Source organism: Onychostruthus taczanowskii, unplaced genomic scaffold (genome assembly GCF_017590055.1).
Source record: "Onychostruthus taczanowskii isolate IOZ18803 unplaced genomic scaffold, ASM1759005v1 scaffold36, whole genome shotgun sequence".
Classification (NCBI taxonomy): Eukaryota; Metazoa; Chordata; class Aves; order Passeriformes; family Passeridae; genus Onychostruthus; species Onychostruthus taczanowskii.
In genome coordinates, this window is record NW_024501015.1 from 5,941,619 (window position 1) to 5,961,077 (window position 19,459).

General features: G+C 35.4%; 1 protein-coding gene across 1 annotated transcript in view; it reads right to left on the reverse strand.

The window, feature by feature from the left end:
- Nucleotides 1-19,459, reverse strand: part of ZNF385D (zinc finger protein 385D) — a 411,917-nt gene that overhangs the window by 313,037 nt on the left and 79,421 nt on the right. The window contains exon 2 of the mRNA XM_041411492.1: nucleotides 14,679-14,957. Coding sequence (XP_041267426.1) covers nucleotides 14,679-14,957 — 279 coding nt within the window. The remainder of the gene's footprint in view (nucleotides 1-14,678; nucleotides 14,958-19,459) is intronic.

Consider the following 19,459-nt stretch of genomic DNA (forward strand, 5'->3'; position numbering starts at 1 on the left):
CCCCTGAAGTGGAAATGTGACTGCTGAATATTGCTCACTCTCCTATTTTGCTTGAGTGCTATGCATCAGAAAGGGTATCCAGATCTAGGAGACTCTCAACATTCTCTATGACCAGAGTCACCAGCCTGCCTACCCTTCATCTGTCCCTGTCCTACATCGCTCCCTTTCAAACTGTAGCCAAGGGCAATATTCTCATAAATATCTTTGATACAGCAAATCCCTAAGGATTCTAGCAGTGAGATTCATGTAAAAAATAAACACAATGACATTCTTATGCATCTGATCTCACCTCCCAAAGGCATTTAAAAAATCACAGATCAAGGCCCCAAGCATTTACTCAGAAAAAAACCCTTCCAGAATTTGCCAGCAGCAGCTTCAAACACCAGTGCACTGCCAGGTAAATTAAATACCCACCAGGGCTTTTTTCACTAATTGCAAAAAGCCAAGGATGTTAGAATATACCATACCTGTAGGAATATTAGGTCTTGTATGTTAACAACCACTGAACAATAAAAACTTGTTACTTTGATCTCTACAAAGAAGAAAAGGAATAAAAAAAATGATGTAAACTTCTGAGCAATTCTATAAACATCATGAAAATACAGCTGCCAACACTTTCAGTATTCATACAAGGAGTTTGTAATGAAGCTGAAAGGGAGCTTCTGAGGGAATTACTTCTTTGCCATTTAATTTGATAGAAAGTTATGTCTGAATGCCAAGGTTCATCAACAAAGAAAAGCAAAGAGGAAAAATGGCTGCATATTACCAGGTGAATTTAGAAAAAAAAAAAAAAAAAAAAACAAAAACAAAAAACGCCAAGGCAAAGCAAACGAAAAAAAAAAACCAACAAAAAAACCAACAACCCCAAAGCAATAAACCATAACTTTAATTTTTGATGCTACAGTTACTTTGTGTTATTCATAGTATTATTCTAGTGTCTTCACATTCCTTCTACCTTAAACAGTGATAAGGGTAACAGAATCCCCACCTCAAAGACTGCCAACACAGCAAATATAATATTACCATATGGTATTAAAAAATTCCATACATATCAGGATCTAATCAAACTAGTGACAGAAGAACAACTGATGATACTGCAACACAAAAAACATGCTATGGGTCTGTTTATGCTCTAAGAGATTTTTTTCTTCTAGTAAGGTACAGAGTGAGATATGTTTCTATAAGAAAAATCCAAGGCTCACCCAAGTGTTTCTGTGCAAGGAGACATGGATTCCTTAGAGGAAATATGTGATTCATTGCTCAACACTTAAGTGCCAAATAAACTGGGATAAATCTTTCTTGTGCTGAGTCAGGTGTGAAGGTTGGTTTTGCATTGTGTTGTCTTGCTACTATATATATAGGCGGTAAAAAACACAATGCAGGAGTGTCTTTTCTTAAAACATAGTTCCAGTTACTAAATTTTTTTTAACTTCTGTAGCATGGAAGCATTATTTTCAAAGCCTGGATTTAAAAAAACAAAGCAGAAAATTAAAGTATCATTGAATGCAGAAAGTTGAGAAATGTCACAGTTGAACTTTGAAGTCTTTAACCTGCTCAAAATCAAGCAGTCCTCAGATAAGCATGTCACTGAAGCTTTCCTCAGATAAGGACAATGAGTTCTTTTCCAGGGCTCTTTGAAGAAGAAGGAAGAAAGGAGAGAATAGCAGATCTGGGGAAAGTATTGGGTTTGTGCATATGTCTTTTGCTTTGTCAGCTTGCAATGAAAGAGCATTCCAACTTCTGCTGGATAATTTGCACCAACCTGCTGGTGTCTGGCAGAAGGAGCCCACCATCTGAGTAGGAAATGTATGCACCAGGCACTCAAATTAATGTGACATACGAATTCTATGGAAATTTATGCTAATTTCCCTAATGGCTTCAAGATGGTCAGGAAACAAAATATATTCTATGTTTTGTCAGGTTTTCAATTACTTCAACATGCAAGACAAAGAGTTCCCTCCCCTATTCCGTAGTCATCCCCACAGTTTTTCATTTACTCATTGTAATCATTTCCTGTGTTTGTTTTCACCTCTGCTAGTCAATCCTCTCCTATAAAAATGAATTTTCATTATAATTCTCTGATCAAATCAGGAAAAAAGCACTGACCAATCCCAATCAAATCCTACTATCCCCTCATTAGCCAGTCTCCTCATGTCGCCACATTGATTCCATTTCATTCTACATAAATGTTTGTTCAGGGGCTCATGTCACAGTTCACAGGGTGTTGTGAAGGGCATTTTACTACCAAAGAAAGCAGTTCTCCACAGAAGCCAAGGCCTTCCAAAGTTTTCTGTGAGATTAAACAGTATGATCCTAACCTCACACATTGTTACAGCAAAATGGTCTAGTAGGAAGCTGATGGTGGCCCGATTAGTGCCCTCAGTATGGGTAATATGCTGTCTTTCCCATGGGGCTCCTTTGGGTCACAGTGGGTGTTTTTCACCCTTGCACAATATCAAGAGAAAAGGAGGCTTAGGCTCATTTTTACACAAAATAAACAAACTGAGCACATTTCAAAATCCTGCTGTTCTTTGTGTATATATTTCTGTCTGCATTGATTTCAAGAATGTCGTGAAATGCTTTATCATCAAATACAAAGGATGAAGCAGATATCATTTATTTTCATCCTCTCCTTGTCTTTCTGAAGAAACTGTTCTATTAACTCACCAGCTCTGCCATTTTGTGTTTGCACATGCTGCTTCAGCCAGCACATTTGAACATAACATCTATAGCAGGTGAACTGTGGAGCATGGGGAGTTCTGTCAGAACACATTAACCAGAAATCCTCTGGATATCCACTAGCAGTAAGTCAGGGTGACAAGTCTCTTTCTCGGTAACTTTAGGGATCAGATAAGGTTGAATACGCAAGCTTTCTGTGATGACACTTCATAAAATATCCACAATTACCAAAAGAAGAAAGCAACATTATGAAGATCATTCTCCAAAAAAATTAAGAGTGATTACAGAAAATAAGACAAGTTTTGACTACAATATAACAAGGATATCTTAATAGCATTGCATAGTAACTATACCACTCCATATTCCATGAGGAAAAAAAAGTCTTGCACATAGATCTGATGTTTCATTAACCCTATCAACAACTAACATAATTCTAGAGATCTGTCAGAAGTAATAATACCTATTCTTGCTAATTGTTGATTTATATCAGCTGTATCATAATATGAATACTAATGTGTGAGGAGCTTTCTTGACTTTACTGAATCGAAGAATATAAACATTTAAGAAAGGAAAAACCTTACATTACACTGTGAAAGAGCAGGTTTCTGGACTATAAAATTTGCATATGAATAAAAATAATAAAAACTGAGTTAGAAGAAATGTAACTCATCTTTCTGGAAAAACTCTATTCCTGCTGAGGTTCACTCAAAATCATCATGAATATGATATCTGATTTGACAAAACAAACACATACTATTTGGAAAATTCCTTTAAAAAATAAATTACTGCAACACTTCAGAAAAAAAAGTCAACAATGAAAAAAAAAACAAAATAAAAAAGAGACCACATAAAACAACCAAACAAAAAAACCCCACCAGTGACTACACTTTTCAAAGATTAAAAACTAACAGCTGACTACCATACAGGATTCTGTGCACAAATGCACTCCCTATAAAGCACAGTACTGGAATTTTCTGCCAAAGCAGCCAAGAGCTAAAAAAATTCCTATGTAGACTAAGAATAAAGTGGGCATTATGGATGTGCATGTGTGTCTATGAATATATAATTACTGTACTCAGAAGCACACATATTCAAAATTAGTCAGACCCTCTAGTACTCTCATTAATGTGCTCAATGGGTTTTACAGGATGGGCTGTGTGCAATATCAAAGGAAAAACAAAAAAAGCAGATTATTTCCCTTACAACAAATTTTGCAGGTATATAACAGATTAAACTAATCTACACTACAAAATTTAGCCTGTACCAAGAGAAAAAGAAATTTATAATATACATACAGTCCCACAGAGATAAAATCAAGAGTCGATCTGGTGAAATAAACTCTTCTGACTTGCAAAGAAATTAAAATGGTGATAGAACTAAAATGTTTCTTTCTTGAATATTGGTGAAACTGCCAAGTATAATCTAATTTAGTTGTTCTTTCTTTAGCTGTAACATTATTTGTTTCCATAATCTTTTAATTTGGAGTGCTCCTAAGAACAGAGAGGCTTGCCACTGTTGTTGAAAGAATTTATTTCACAGTAAAACATCTTTAAATGACAACACTGCAATTCTAAATAATATATATTTCTTAAAGCCTGACAGTTCCAGGACCTTCTCTTTGGCTTTCTCAAGTATATTTCATCTGGTTTTGACAAGGATCACTGGCATGAAAAGAGTCAGTGATAAAATCAAATACAATACAGTGAATTACTGTGGCAGTGATTTTTCTTTAAAATTTCAAGACTTTAAAACATTGGGAATACTCTTTTACAGATGTATAAATAGAAAACCATGTTTCCCTTAATATATAAAAATCGGTTTTCAATTAAGAATAATTTAATTGCATGATGAGATGCGATTGGTCAGAAAATAAAACATCACACAAAACCAAAAAATAAAACCAATAAACAAATTCAATATCAATTACTGGATAATTTTTCTAAGGAGCTGTTTGATAACTTCACTGTTTACATGACAGAGTCTAGTGTTGAAATCCTCAATGGTTTAGGTTAAAAGCTAATTTATTTTAAGAAAAAGAAAGTTTGAAAGGTTATTTATTTTGCCCTGCTATGAAGATCACATCTATCTTAAACCACCATTGAACAAGATGGTATCTGATGTTCTTACCTGCATCCTGCAGCACCTATTCTTCCCTGTGACACCACTAGTGACAGAAATAAAGTCTAAAAACAAGACCCATGTATGCTAGCAGCTTTGTTCCTACATTTTCTCTTTTAGAGGACAAGAATTTTACTTTTATAATCTCTAACTAGACACATTGTAACATGGATCAACAGTTCTGAGTATATGCTACAGGCAATTTGATGAAAAAATAAAGGTGGTAAAAAAGGTTTAAACAGCTCATTTTACATCTCAGAGCCTTTCACAGAATACAGAATTTACTGTATTTGTTTCGCTTCTGCCAAATACCATCAGCACCCTGACATTCTGAGTGGAATTTTCTTGGTTATTTTTTCCTTTTTAAACACACAACTATGAAAAAAAATCTAAGCCTTTGGCTATATATATCTAGGTCCTGCCTGACGTAAATCAAGCAAGTAGGCCTCTGAACCTTTAAAAGTGAAGTTTTGCAGTATTTTCTACATAACCTTAGGGAAATTCAGGTGGAAAGGTATCTCTGGAATTTGCTTAACCTCTTACCCAAAACAGAAATAATTTCAAGGTTACATCTGGTAGAGTTCTAAAAGTCTCCAGAGAATAATTTCCACAGCCTCTTTGGTCAACTTATTCCTGTGCTTACCCACTTTTATACTGAATGCTTGTATCCATACATCCAACCAGAACTTTTCTTGCTGCAATTTGTGATGCTCCCCTCTTGCCCTTTTGTATATATCCATCTTCTACCTAAAAACCCCTCAAGGAAGTTGAAGACTGCAATAAGATCACCCACAAGCCCTTATTTTCTTCGCAGAAAATAAAACCAGCCTTGTCAACCTCTCTTTGTGAGCCACATGCTCAGGTAACCTGACCAGCCTGGTGATGCTCTTCCACACCCACTGCCTAACCACAATGTCTCTCCTGCAGAACTGGGGGCCCAAAACTGGGCATGGTACTGTCCCAGTGTGTAGTTCATGAATCCCATTCAACTTTTTGTCCACAAGGACATCCAACTCTTTTTTTTTTTTTTTTTTTCCACAAAGCTGTGGCATTAAACATGGCTGAGGCAAACAAGAGCTAAGTCAAAAGTATGGTCATGTAATCAGAGGTTTTCATCAGTTTGATGACCAAATTAAAACAAATAAAGAAATAAAAAGGGTTTTTACTTTTTTTAAAAAACATGCCATAATAATAAATTTAAAATAAGGTGCAAATAAAAACAATATCCTACAAAGAAACCTAGGCCATTATCAGAACAGGTAAGACCATGGACAAAAAAACCCCAAAATTCTATTGTGTTTGCCAAGTGGAAAAAATGTCCATTGACAATGCAACTTGTCAAGGTTCAAATCTCCATTGAGTTTGAGAACAGGAATGAAAGTGGAAGGAGGAAATTTTTACCCACTTTTAAATATTATTGTTACTTCTTTTGGGATAGAATGAGAATTAATCAAAGGTAGGAATGGAGTTTTCCTGGCCAAAAAGGGACAGAGGAGTTGTTAAGTGTTCCCAAATGGGATATGTTCAACAGAAGAAAACTCCATTTCTGAATAATCTTTAACAAAATTACTAACCAATTGGAATGAAAATACCAAAGTGAATAATTTTTACATTTCTAGTTTTCCTTTCACTGTTCTTTACTATGAATGATATTGTTTAAAGATCACAAAATGTTTGATCTTTCAAAATTCTTCTTCATTAAATTTCTTTTTTTCTTCTACAACATTTTAGAATTCAGCAGAGAGAGAGAAACTCTGTCTGGGTTTTGGTTCTAATTTAATAGTCATTTTGCTCTTAAAGCTTATAAAAAAGAAACAGTCAATATTGCTTTTATAACCAAAAAGTTGGCATATTCTGTATGATAAATTATATATCATTCCCACTAGGAAGGGCTTGCATTTAAAAACATGTTATCATGACAAAGTTTCTAGATGAGTATTTTGAAAATCTGAATTTTATTACAGAGCAAAGTGTTACTAAAGAGTAATACTAACAAAGTATTACCAAATATCAAGTGAGCTACTTTGCTTACAATTAGTGTATCTTTCCAGCTCTCTAATTTCATATTTGTGGAAAAACTGGGGGGAAATCTTAATTATGTTTATATAGGTATAATACTGTCTGCATGGGGATTCCAGCCAGGCTAACCTATAAGCATCAATGTGAGAAACAAAGAAAAGACATAATACAGATTAACTTGCTCCCACAGTAGCAGAACTGTAGATTAGAATTAGAGCTTCCTCAATGATTTGTACTGAGCCACCATAGCTATTATTAATTAATTTCGTGAAGAGAGGGAAGAACTTGTCCCCTTCTCTTGAAATCAAAATGTTTAATTTCACTGGCACTGGTCTTAAATCTTCAATCTTGAGATATATGTCCCCTACTGAAAAATATGTCAGAGGATAAGAAGTTAGGTTTCAGTGACATAACTATCAGGAAGACAGTAAATTTTGAATCAGAGAGAAAAAAAAAGCCATGAATAAGTAAAAATCAGCAGTAGTGAAATTTGTCTCACATTTGATATTTGCTGGTTGTTTTCTTCTACTCAGATATATTCTGTATGAATTCTGTGATATCCTAAAAAATAAAAAAATTATGCTACAAGAGGCATACAAAATTATTATTTTATAGCTCCACTGAAGAGTACAGATCTATATTTGAAGTCAGAAAACAACTGAATATGGGAGAAGCTAGCTCTTAGGAAATTAATACCAGGAAACATTGATAAACTTTGTGCGTTGTCATGACACGTAGAAGATCTGTTGCCTACCAGATGCCAGTGCCGGGGAAAAAAAACCCCACCATATTTAAAGAAGACAAGTTACTGAGAAGGTCTGGATAGAAGCCATGGTCATCATAATCTATATTGGACCTAGTGATATAAGCAGAACTAAATGGAGAGCCTGCAAAACAGGTTTCAACAGTTTGTTATCTGTATGTACAAGATCAAATGCCAGCGTTCTCAGAAATGAGAATGGTGCCACACTCAGGGAGAAGCAAAGAATGGCAGACCAACACCTCACACGGTTCAGAAACAACACAGATGGACATACACTGCTCTCAGAGTAACTGAGCTTTATCCAGCTAATTTAGCATTGATTATCAATATTCCTGCTACAGTTAAAACATGAAGATATTACATGCCTAAAACAGTATTATCTTTTAAGTGGAGAGAAAAACTGGTTCAGATAAATAATTTGTATGGCATGTCCTAGCCTCAAAAAAAAACCCAAAAACAGGGGGAAAAAAGTAATTAGAAATTGTCTATGTTGATGCTAAGTAGAAGTTGAAAAAGAAGGATGTCACATTTTTTTTCAAATGTATTTTAAACACAAATTTGAGGACATAAAGGGTAGTTATTTTTCAATATGATAGAAAGAGTTGCACACCTAGGAGCAACATAAAGGTCTGAAAACAGGTTATAAATGTCTAAAAAGGACAAGCAAACTGTGACAGAAAAACATTTGGAATAGTCAGAGGAAGATCTGTGAGTATGGAAAATTACATGCAGCAAGCAGGCTACACGGTGGTTGAAGATTTTCACCCTCTAATCTGCACAAAACAGCAGCGTTTGTGTGCTGTTGAGGACAGCTCTAAGCACTCCATCCTCCAGGTCTTCACATAGCTCTCAAAAACCCTCTCCAGGTGTGCTAAAAGGCAGCAAAGCAGGACCCACTTCTAAACTTGTTTTAGGTGCCATTGTTGAACTCTTGGCCAAACATCGAATGTCCTTTGGATGAAGGCAATTTACTAAGCATCTTGCTTCAAGATGGTAAAAAGGAGGACACTCTATATAGCAGGGGGTATTAAAAGAGAATCTGTGCAGTCTTACACTCAGGTAGAAAACTGAATTCTTTGTAACTTTTTGAATCTGCAGTTAGAGGCTCATTTTGCCCTTGGACAGATGTTCTTTGTGGTTGAGATTCTCCACATGCCTTAAACAGTTTTATTGATAATAAGCTGCTACAGCACATTTTATTCATTTGCCACTTAAGACAGTCAAAAAGAAAGGAATTTCCTAGCTGAGACCAGAGCTATACTTGAACAAAAAACCACAAGCACATCCTTAAGTGCACTTGACAAACAATTAGAAACTTCAAAACTACATTAAGTATATTTAGACATAAATTTCTACTTATCCCCCAACTCCATGAAAAAATTATCCATGATTAAAAATCACAGTTATACAAGCTTCTATACATTATTTTAAAATTTTATTGTGCTATTCAGTGGACCGATTGCCAGATACACCATATGAAAAATTATTTAACTCCTATGGATTTTTCCCCTCAAATCCAAAAGAATCTTTTGAGAATTTCTAAAATATATTTTATCTATGTGACTGCATGCTGCTATTGAACTTATTCCAGGTGCACTCAATAAACTTTCCCCAACTTCCCACAACATGTTACCTTACCTGTGACTGATCCGTATTAAAATTTAGCAATGTCCATTTCCATTTATTTACAATAGAAGACAGCTAACTACAGCAAGTCCATATGGATATTTGCACACATTTGCAAATGTCCACATTTACCATCCATTTATCCTTTTTGTATACTCACAAAGCCAAGTAGATCCTATGATGCTTATTAGAAGAAATAGCAAGCAACACCATGCACGAGGCTAGTGTGAGATGGCTCTTAAGATTCTTTCATTCACCTTGTGGTAAAACTTTGTGGTGAACTATGATGTCCTATGTGGTGATATTACCTTTCTGAATAAAATAAAAAAGATTCTGCAAGTACAAGTGGTGGTTTAAAAGCATTGCTTGCAAAAGTGTTCTTGAAATCAGAAACTGTTAATAGTTCACTAACTGAAATAGGAACACAATGAAAAGAGACAAGTGCTTTGAAATAAGGAGTAGGATTTACATTTGGAAGCAATGGAAGTGACAACACACTGCCCTTAGCCAGTCCTACTTGTCCAGAAATCTCAAGCTTTGACATTTGGGAGATATTATAAATACCCAAAAGGAACCTGCTGTGATGCTTTACAAGATACTGGCATGTACGACCCACAAACTAGAAGCTTAAAACCAGAGAAAAATACATATTGGATTTACTGTTAACTGGCCATGAAGCTCTGAATCAGAATAGGACATTAAAAAAAAATGTTTGTTAGATATGTGACTTCCAGGGACATCTCAAGCTGATCTGACAATTCTTACTTGCCAGAAAATTAATGGAAAATCACCTATTCTGAAGGAAAATATACTTTGCCTGAAGACTTCCTCTTTTCTCCAATGTCCCATCCAATCCTATTCCTCTGAAAGGAGGGCTAAGACAATGAATAGAGACGATGACACCACTTCCCTGGAAGCCATAACTTGATGGTTTACCACCTAAAAGTAAGAATGTGTCAACCCAAAGCTATCAGTTTTCATGATCATAAAACATGACAGCAGAGGAGAAAAATGCAATGGCAGCATAGAGACAGAAAATAAACTGCAACACAAAAGTGCAAGAATAGAAACTCTGCAAGCAGATAAATTAGCTGGATTTCCTATCTGAAGATTAGTAAAAAGTAAGGATTTAGACACAAAAGAAAACTTGTAAAAGATTAAACATTTTCTCTGACCAGTGTGCAAAAAATGTATTATGTAGATTTAAGGAAACTGCCATCTCAAATGTTGTAGGAAACTACATTCAACGATTCAACTGAATGAGGTTGAAGAAAGATAAAATGTGGGAAATAAACATTGCTTTTTGATGCATATTTCATAATACTCATTACCATAACAGTCAAGTCATTATTCATTCTAAACTAATATTAAGTGTTCAATTAAGGGATTTGTTTTTTGAAATTAGCAAGGCGGAGGAATATACTCAGTTCTGATATTTTGCTCATTTTTTCCATGTACTCAATTTCCTTGTTGGCTCTACAATAAAATTTGGTTTTAATGAAATTCTAGTGAAAAAAAAGTTGTAGTTGGATTTAGTTTAAAAGATAGTAAATAAAACATACTAAATTGGATAGACTTTGGTCTGGGTTATGAATTGAGAGAGCTAGATAAATAAGCCACCACCAAATGCTTCACAGCCTTCTATGTTTCAAAAGAATAATGGTTCAGAAATCCGTTTGTAAAGTGTAAGGATTTCTATTAATTTTGACTTTGCTCACCTCCATTATTTTCCAACTTGTTCTCTAATGTATTGCAAAAAGTATTGCAGAGGAAAGCAGTTTTAGATTTTGTCCTAACCATGCCTCATTCACTATGATGATTCAGCAATTTACACAAAAGAATGCACAGAGGAAATTCTGGTTTAAATAAAATTTCAGAAACATCAGCTTTCTTAGTGGTGCTACTATACATTTGCATCCACAGTTATTTTTCTATTCTGTCAGTGAGTTTTGCTCCTGCTGGTTAGAATAAACAATTTCCCACAAGAGGCCACCTCTTCCCACAGTGTCCAGGCAGGTTTTATGAGAAGTGGTGCAATGTCAGCAGACCAGATAGGAACTGCATCTTGCCCTCCTCTTAATTCCAAAACATACTCAACATCTCCACTGACTTACTTGTCACCTTTCCACTGCACGCATGAGAGTAGAAAAGCAAAAAAAAATCACCAATAAAAAGAATATTTTCTAGGGTGTAAAGAGGAAATGTGAGAAGTCTTTTTAAGAGGCATCAAAGGCAATTATTAGGAGGAAGGTACACAGAAAATTGTGCTGCTCCCAAGCACATTTCAGTTACAGAAATGCTGATGTCTCACTATATCCTGTGAAGTCATCACAAACCACTGTACCAAGTAATGACACAAGAAACATTGGGTTCACATCCCTTTTGTTGCTGCACAGTGTGCTGTTCTGAGCTTGCTCTGCCCCAGGAAGGAACCACAGGGGTACAGTAAATCTGCCAAAGAGACATGTAAGCAACTAGCAAAACTTTTCAGAGTATATCTGGTTATTCAAATATAGTCCAGATACCAACAGAGCAGCAAAGAAACACTGCTTTTAACCCCCAACGCAGATTATTTACTGGTTATAGATTTGCAGATATTAACAGACTTTGTGCACAAGCAACTTTCCTGATGAAATTAGGCAGAGATATTCAAGTAAAGAAAATGTTCTGTTATTCACATCCAACAGACAGAAGCTACTTCGCACAGCTGGAAGCTGACGACTGTAGCATGACAACTCTAATTACACAGTCAAATGCTAATACAGCTGAACCCTACCTCTGTTCAGCAGTCCATTGCAAATTATTTTGGAACAAGACATGGGCTTTTGTTTCACATGAATCAACCCTCCCTTTCTATTATCTCCTCATGATACAGGACACACAAACCTATCCTGCTTCATGGGAATAATTTGGAGATGAAACAAAATGAGAAATCACAACTCCAATATTTTTCTCAACCTTTCCATGTATGTTAGTTCCAAGCGAGCATCCAGCAGTGCAAAGGCATATACAGAGGCAAACAGAGTAGGGATTGTGAGACACTGTAGTTAGAAATTAAGTTTGCTTGTGCATAGTACAGATACTTCATTCATATGTCGAGACATAATGAGTAACCATAATGACAAAACCTTAGAAGACATTGCGTAAAGCAGAATATTTACATACTTTTAATTTACAGCAGAATTTTGTCTCTAGAATTATTATGTCACTAATGTGTACATCAAGCATAACAGCTGTCTTTTGGCAATTGGATTTCCACATAAGAAACACCATTCTCTTAAATAAAGTATTCTTCTGACACACATTGAGAAAACAATATGCCTGTGCAACAATGACCTTCAAAAAGCGCCATTTGCATGTACATGATAAATTGCAATGCTCGAGTCATAATTTGTATAGTCATGGTCATATGTCAGTTGGGCATGCTGGGGTCTCATCAACAAAACAATCATTTGTCAGAAAAATACGGCCTATATTTCAGAAATACTAGTTATGACAAAACTTATAATGGTAAAAGGACTCTCATGTTCTGATTTATACTCGTCTCCAAAAAGGCATCTCAAGCAGTGTTTCTATTCAAAGTACAGGGAGGATGGTTACTCAAATATTCAGTTCTAATTCAGTTCTAATTTATAGCAAGAAATACTTTATACTGGTCTCTCTAATTTATAACACTCAGTTGAAGAGAACTGAACTTGGTGACGTGAAAAATCCCTTCCTTATTCTCCACCCTACATTATTTTCCCATTGGAGCGCTACTTTTGAATATTGATTCAAGGACCTACCAGATTTGAAAATCCTCAATTTTCACATAAACTCCCAAAATAATTGCACTTTGAAACCAAGAGCTAGATAGTCAATCAGCTATTTTCTGACTACAAATTGATGCAGCTACACACAACATAGCATACTTTTAAGGAGGAAATAAGAAATATGCTGCTATACTGCTAGTTTGAGCCTCTCCAGAATATAAATGTTGAACCATGATTGAAGCTCTTTGAGCTAATTTCAGCATTGCTTAATTGCTAATTCTTTCATTATCATGGATTAAAGTGGAAAAATGAACTGCAGAAAAAAAAATCTTTCTATCATTAGCAAAATTGTAGTGCTAATAATAACAATAACAATTCCCCCTTAACCAAAGATAGCAATAAATTAGACTGTGTTTATTTGGTTTAATAGAGAATGCATTTGTGGATAATCACATTGCACCTTTAATCAATTGGGAAATCAATCTTTCTTTATGAATTTCCACAGGTCCTACTAATGGTAGTAGCATTTATTTCTAAGCCTGAACTCCAACCATTGTCAAATGCTGCAGTCCCACTGGCCACTTAAAGACAAATTTAATTGTGTTGTTGAATATTATTTGGTGGTGTTATTTGTTTTATTGTTGTGTTTTACAGAAATGAGCAACACCTCATACACAGTAAAGCACTCTCATCCAACATACTTAAGCAAAATATCAATGTTATTCCCCACTCTTAGTGTGGGAACAAAGCAGAGGCTGTTAAAATAATAATATGAAGTTCTATGTATGGATTGTTGCATATCCTTCTGCAGGTAGGGCAGGAAGCAAATCAAAGCACAAAATAGTAAGCAACATGTGATAAGGAGAAAGAAAGTCTGAAAGTCCTAAGTACAACATATTAAGACACTTATTTCTCTGACATAGTACACAGAAGTAATGGAACAATGCAGTACAACCCTATATATGGTACAGCAAATGTGAGTACTGCCTGCTATTAAACTGAAAAAATTGCAATATGGTACTTTGGTTTTTCTTGTCAGGGACCATCATTTGCCTCTATTATCTAATCTGCCTTAGTACAAAAAGCAAAATGTGTTTTTCTTTGGGGATCACAACTCACTCTGATGATTGAAGAGTATGTCACCTACTATGAAATGCTTTCCTCAAAGATGTCAATGAAATCAATCACAGTCAAAATAAGATTTGTTCTACCTCTGTTTCAATTCAGTCATGATCTTGAAACAAACTTATGTTAGCTGTGGGTTGAACCCAGAATAAGCAAGCTAAAGTTAAAAGAGTTTGGGAATGTATTTCTGTGTAATGTACTTGTTTCAATTTATTTCACAACAACCTTACATTCATTAAAGGCAAGCACGCCCCTAACAAGGATAACCTTTCTAGTAGACTGTGAAATATGGAATATCACCGATTATGCTGAAAACCATCAAAATGCAAATGAAATGAGAAAGAATCTGAATCAAAACCATTATGTAAACAAAATATAAACTGAAAACTCTTGCAATAACACAGATGGTATATGTTAAGCTATTTGCCAGATGCTAGGGATGACCTCCAGCACTCTGAAGTCACCAAAAGCCTTTGCTTTAACTTCAAAGTATTTGTTGTCGGAATAAAACAAAGTTTATACTCATATATATCAACATAGTGCACATTGCTGCAATTCTCAGATCAAAACATGGCAGAGATATATATAATGCTTACCATTATCACTTTTGAGATTTCCATTGCTGAGCTGTTTCAACCTCTTCTGATGGGATTTGCCGTTGTAGTGGATTTGTGCCTGAGCAGCAGAGTTTAGCTGAATGTTACAGACATTACACAAAGTGAAATTGGTGTGTTTCTTTTCTCTCTCCTTCTTTTCTTCAGTGCCATCAGGTGCTAATTCTTTCTCACCTTCTTGGTCTGGGAGAGATGTGAAATCTGAATTGTATGCCTGGTTATCAACTGGTAAATCAGGGCTCCAGGGCTTCTTCATATTTTCTGAGAGGAAAAAAACACATAAGAGAAAATTGTTGAAAACACAAAATAATGTAGAAAAGATAGCACCCTCTGCAAAGCACTAAAAGGCAGATGATACTTTTTTGCATTTTATATTTTGACATTATATTTCCACTCATATATTTTGCTTTCTGTTCAACTTTTTCAGTTCTTCTATGTAACTTGACTAACTTGGCAGCCAAGTGAAGCCCAAAGCTGAGCTACCATCAGATGTGGATGTGGCACCTCCTGTGATAACTTATCTAAGAAAGGGCAAAAACACTGCAGGAGCTGAGAAAAAAATGTGAGACAAAACAACCCTTCAGTGAATGGAAGAAAAGGGGTAGAAGGTATAATTAACAGAACCTCCGCCTGCTTGTATATTAGTTCCATAAGCTTAAATGCACAGACCTCACCCTTGAGTTTATTAAATATTTAGCAGCCCCAGTCATCCTCTCCCCACTTCCTGTGATTGCTTTCAAGCCCACGTCTAATAACTTCATAACTTTCTCATGTAAAGTAGTTCAAAGACAAATAAATATGTTATTAGTTTCTTATCTTAAGCACCCAGGATTATAATTGAAGGATAGTTAGCTTAGATTCAGCCAATACCAGACAGCAACTACTACAGAAATGAGCAGATAATCCCATCTGCAGAACGTCAAGTGAAAAAAATGTAACTGTGAGCTTCTGTGATTAAAAGTGAGCAGAAATGGCACAGGTAAAGAAACGCTCTGAGCACTGCAAACCTAATTTACTATTCAAGGAATGCAAAATGTTATACCAACTTAGCATTTTGATGAGACCTTTATATACCATATAAATCTTTAAAGTGCTTGTTCACCCAGACTTGGTGAATAAATGAAGGTCTAGACAAAGAATCTAATCTATACTTTGAGTGACAAAATTACTGCAGCCTTAAATACAATGATACTATTTGGTCTCTAATTGACAAATCAATCAACCTAGAGAGAAAAAAAGATTATTGCAGCTACACAAGAAAATGGGTCTTTAATGCCAGATCCAGAAGAGTTTCAGTGTCTAAAACAAGCCTCCAGATTTGGGTCTGATTACAACAAAATGCTGCAAATCATTCTTGAGATAGCTTCAAATGACTTAAATTTCATCAGCTTAACTTTTTTGACAGCTCTCCCAAGGATTTAAAGACAATTATTGCTTTCAAATCAAATCACTAAGACAAATTTATCCAAAGAAGCAAATCTAAAGCCTATCAATATTCAAATCAGTTTCAATCTAAGTTTTCAGTTCTGCTTGATGTCTAATTAGCATTGTGTTCTATGCTAACTAAACCCCATTTCATTTAAGAAAGTACAGACTCAAGTCTGAGAGAACCTCTGGACTTGCTGTAGATTTAAACCTCACTCAACTAGATTTGCAGTATTATTTCAGCTTCTGTGCACAGTCAGCTCTTATTTAGGATTATAGCTGTTGAAAGCAAGAGATGAGAAAGCAGGCTAAACAACTTGTTCCAAAGCAAAAGACATTGAGAGACTGTAGAAGCTTAGAAGAAAACCTGACGTTTTTAAATAGCAGACCTATAGCATTTTTCTCCTAACACAGGGAGGAGGTTTCTCCTGAGGAAGAAGCATAAAACTATCAACCTCTCAGCCCTTTTGGAGTTTGCTGGAGATACTGTTCACTCCAAAGATTCATCTGTCTAAAATATTTTTTAATTAGTAAATTCAGTCTTTAATCAAAGCAGTATAAGGATTAAAATGCTATCACAATAGAACTAGTTTTATCAAATTGGTCTATATTCCAGTAACAATTCGGTAATCCCATTTGATATACATGTTGTACATGAATATATATATATATATATAATCTATTGCATTGAAAGCATTCCCCACTAGAGAGCAGTGTGAATTTAAAATTACAACAATATATCTCTAGACCTATAGTGCTAACCATATAGACATAAGATTACTATTAAAAAAAAAAAGATTTTTCAACCAAGATGTACAACTTCATATGCAAACATAATCTAGTAAATTAAACATTGTATTCTATGTGTATGCATGTCTCATTCCTTTTGAAACATTTACACACAAGCTGGCAGCCTAATAAAATGTATTAGCATGTTATTACATCCTTCTAATATTTCAGTCAAAACAGTCTAATCCATTAAAGTCTTATTTTTGGCGTATAGAATTTGTCTTGCATTACAATCTCATTCCAGAAAACAAAATTACAAAATGCACACTCAATAATGGCACAATAAACTAATAAGGGAAATTCCACCTTGGAAATAAGTGATTTGTATGCTACCATGTGCTTTCCTCAAAAAACCATGTGACATCATTAGAGCTGCAATACATTTTTGCATATGTCCATATCACTCTCAAATCTGGAGGAAGGGGATAATTTATAATTGGAGTTTAGGTAACAACTAGGCAAACAGAAGTTTCAGAAACATATATTACACTACAGTACATCACCATTTTCTTTACAGATACACAGTGATTTCTGAATATATAATGGCACTGCTAAAGGACTAAAGTGACACATTACAAACCTTTACACGTGTAAAGCCAGCATTACATGGCAGTGCTAAAAAAGATCCATTTAAGAAAAAATTGAAAATGTGAAGAAAATATTTTTTAAAAACAGAAACAGTTTCTGATTAAAACATTCCTAGTTATTCTTATTCAATATTTCTTAAGGACACGTAAATAAAGATAGCAAGTGATGAAGAAGTGGGAGATATACGAGTATAATATGCTGACATACTTTTAAAATACAACTTACCACTCCAAGTAGCACTTTTAAAGAAACAGGAAAAAAATTTCTTAAAATCTTGTAAAGATCCACCAGTGTTTAAACCAACACACATGCAAGTCTCACTCATGAAAGCAACAGGCCTTCAGCTCATGCATGTATCATTATATACTTCCATGTTCTGGAGTAAAAATGTTTAGCCAGCAATTTTGATTGGCAAGCAAAAGAATGCATAGTTCATCCTGTTGGAAAATTACATGGAATAGGATTTTAAAAACCTTAAAAGAAATTTTTAATTTTATCAATGTCTTATTGCCTTGATAATATGTGGATAAGCTTAAACGACAACCCTATTTCACAGCCATCATATTATAGAGGTCATGTTGACTGTACTGGCTACATATCTTTTAGAATCATCAGTTTTGCAGAGAACTATTTTTTCCCCATAAAAGAAAGCTAGTTTCTCAATTTTAGGGGTCCTAATGAAACTTCAGAGCACTAGAAATGACTGAAGTAGGAAACCAAGGTCCCAAAACTTCATGTCAATTTAAATAGCACTCTGGATAAATGCTTACATTTATTTACCCTGGGGCTCTGAACTCAATTTTGGCTCAATGATGCTTACCAGTAAAATGAACTTTGCATGACATTATAGCTTTGTGAAGTAGAAAACTGTCCCATATGGAAAACCAGCTCACTACAATTTGTGGCATTTGCTGGCTTAGATAACATAGCTACTTCCTGGGGATTTCTCTTCTAAAATGTCCTTGAAAGTAGGGGATTAGAAATCACATCCTTTCCTGAAACAATCCGTACCTTCTTAGCTGCAAGCCAATTGCATAGTTTCTATTCAAGAAAATTGAAAGGAAATATTACTCATTTGTACTACAATTGCTCTCTTTCTAGACCATCTCATCAGCATAGAACTGTATCAATCACTGTGACTTTGGCTCTTGTACATAATACTTAAATGTGTTGTGTACATTCAAGAGGCCAACAGAGTACAGAAGTCCCAGAGACCACTGTGTACCTAAGTCTGTTGTATTTAATGCAGACATCCTGCCACTGATCAATGACCCAGTTCAGCCTGGAGAAGAGAAGGCTTCAGGGTGACCTTAGAGATACCTTCCAGTACCTGAAGGGGCTTACAAGAAGGCTCAAGAGGGACTTTTCACAAGGGCCTGTGGTGATAGAACAAGGGGGAATGGCCTCAGGGTGAAGGAGGATGTGTTTAGATTAGGTATTAGGGGAAAAAATGCCTCATTTTAAGTGTGGTGAGGCACTGGAACAGGTTACCCAGAGAAGTGGACTCTTCATCCCCGGACAGGTTCAAGTCCAAGCTGGGTGGAGCTTTGCATAATTTGGCCGAGGAAGGTTGCCTTTCTATGGCAGGACAGCTGGAACTAGGTGATGTTTAAGGTCCCTTTCAACCCAAACCATCCTATGATTCTATACATCTTAAAGCATATCTCCTTGTCTACTTCCCAACAGGTTGCTACAATAAATACATTATTGTAATAGCTGCAGGATAGAAAAGATGGACAGGGCATTAAAGACAAAGTCCACTAATTACAATATTAAGGGACTTCTAATATTTCTTTTCAAAACTGTGAACATTCAAGTAACAATCAAAGATGCAGATGTTTGCATCTGAGTTACTCATTCCCAGACTCTACTCTATTTCTAGACACTTTAAATTTCACCAGGAAGTGCTGTGCAGAGTCATCTCACAATGAGCTAGACTAAAGCATAAACTCAGGTGTTTT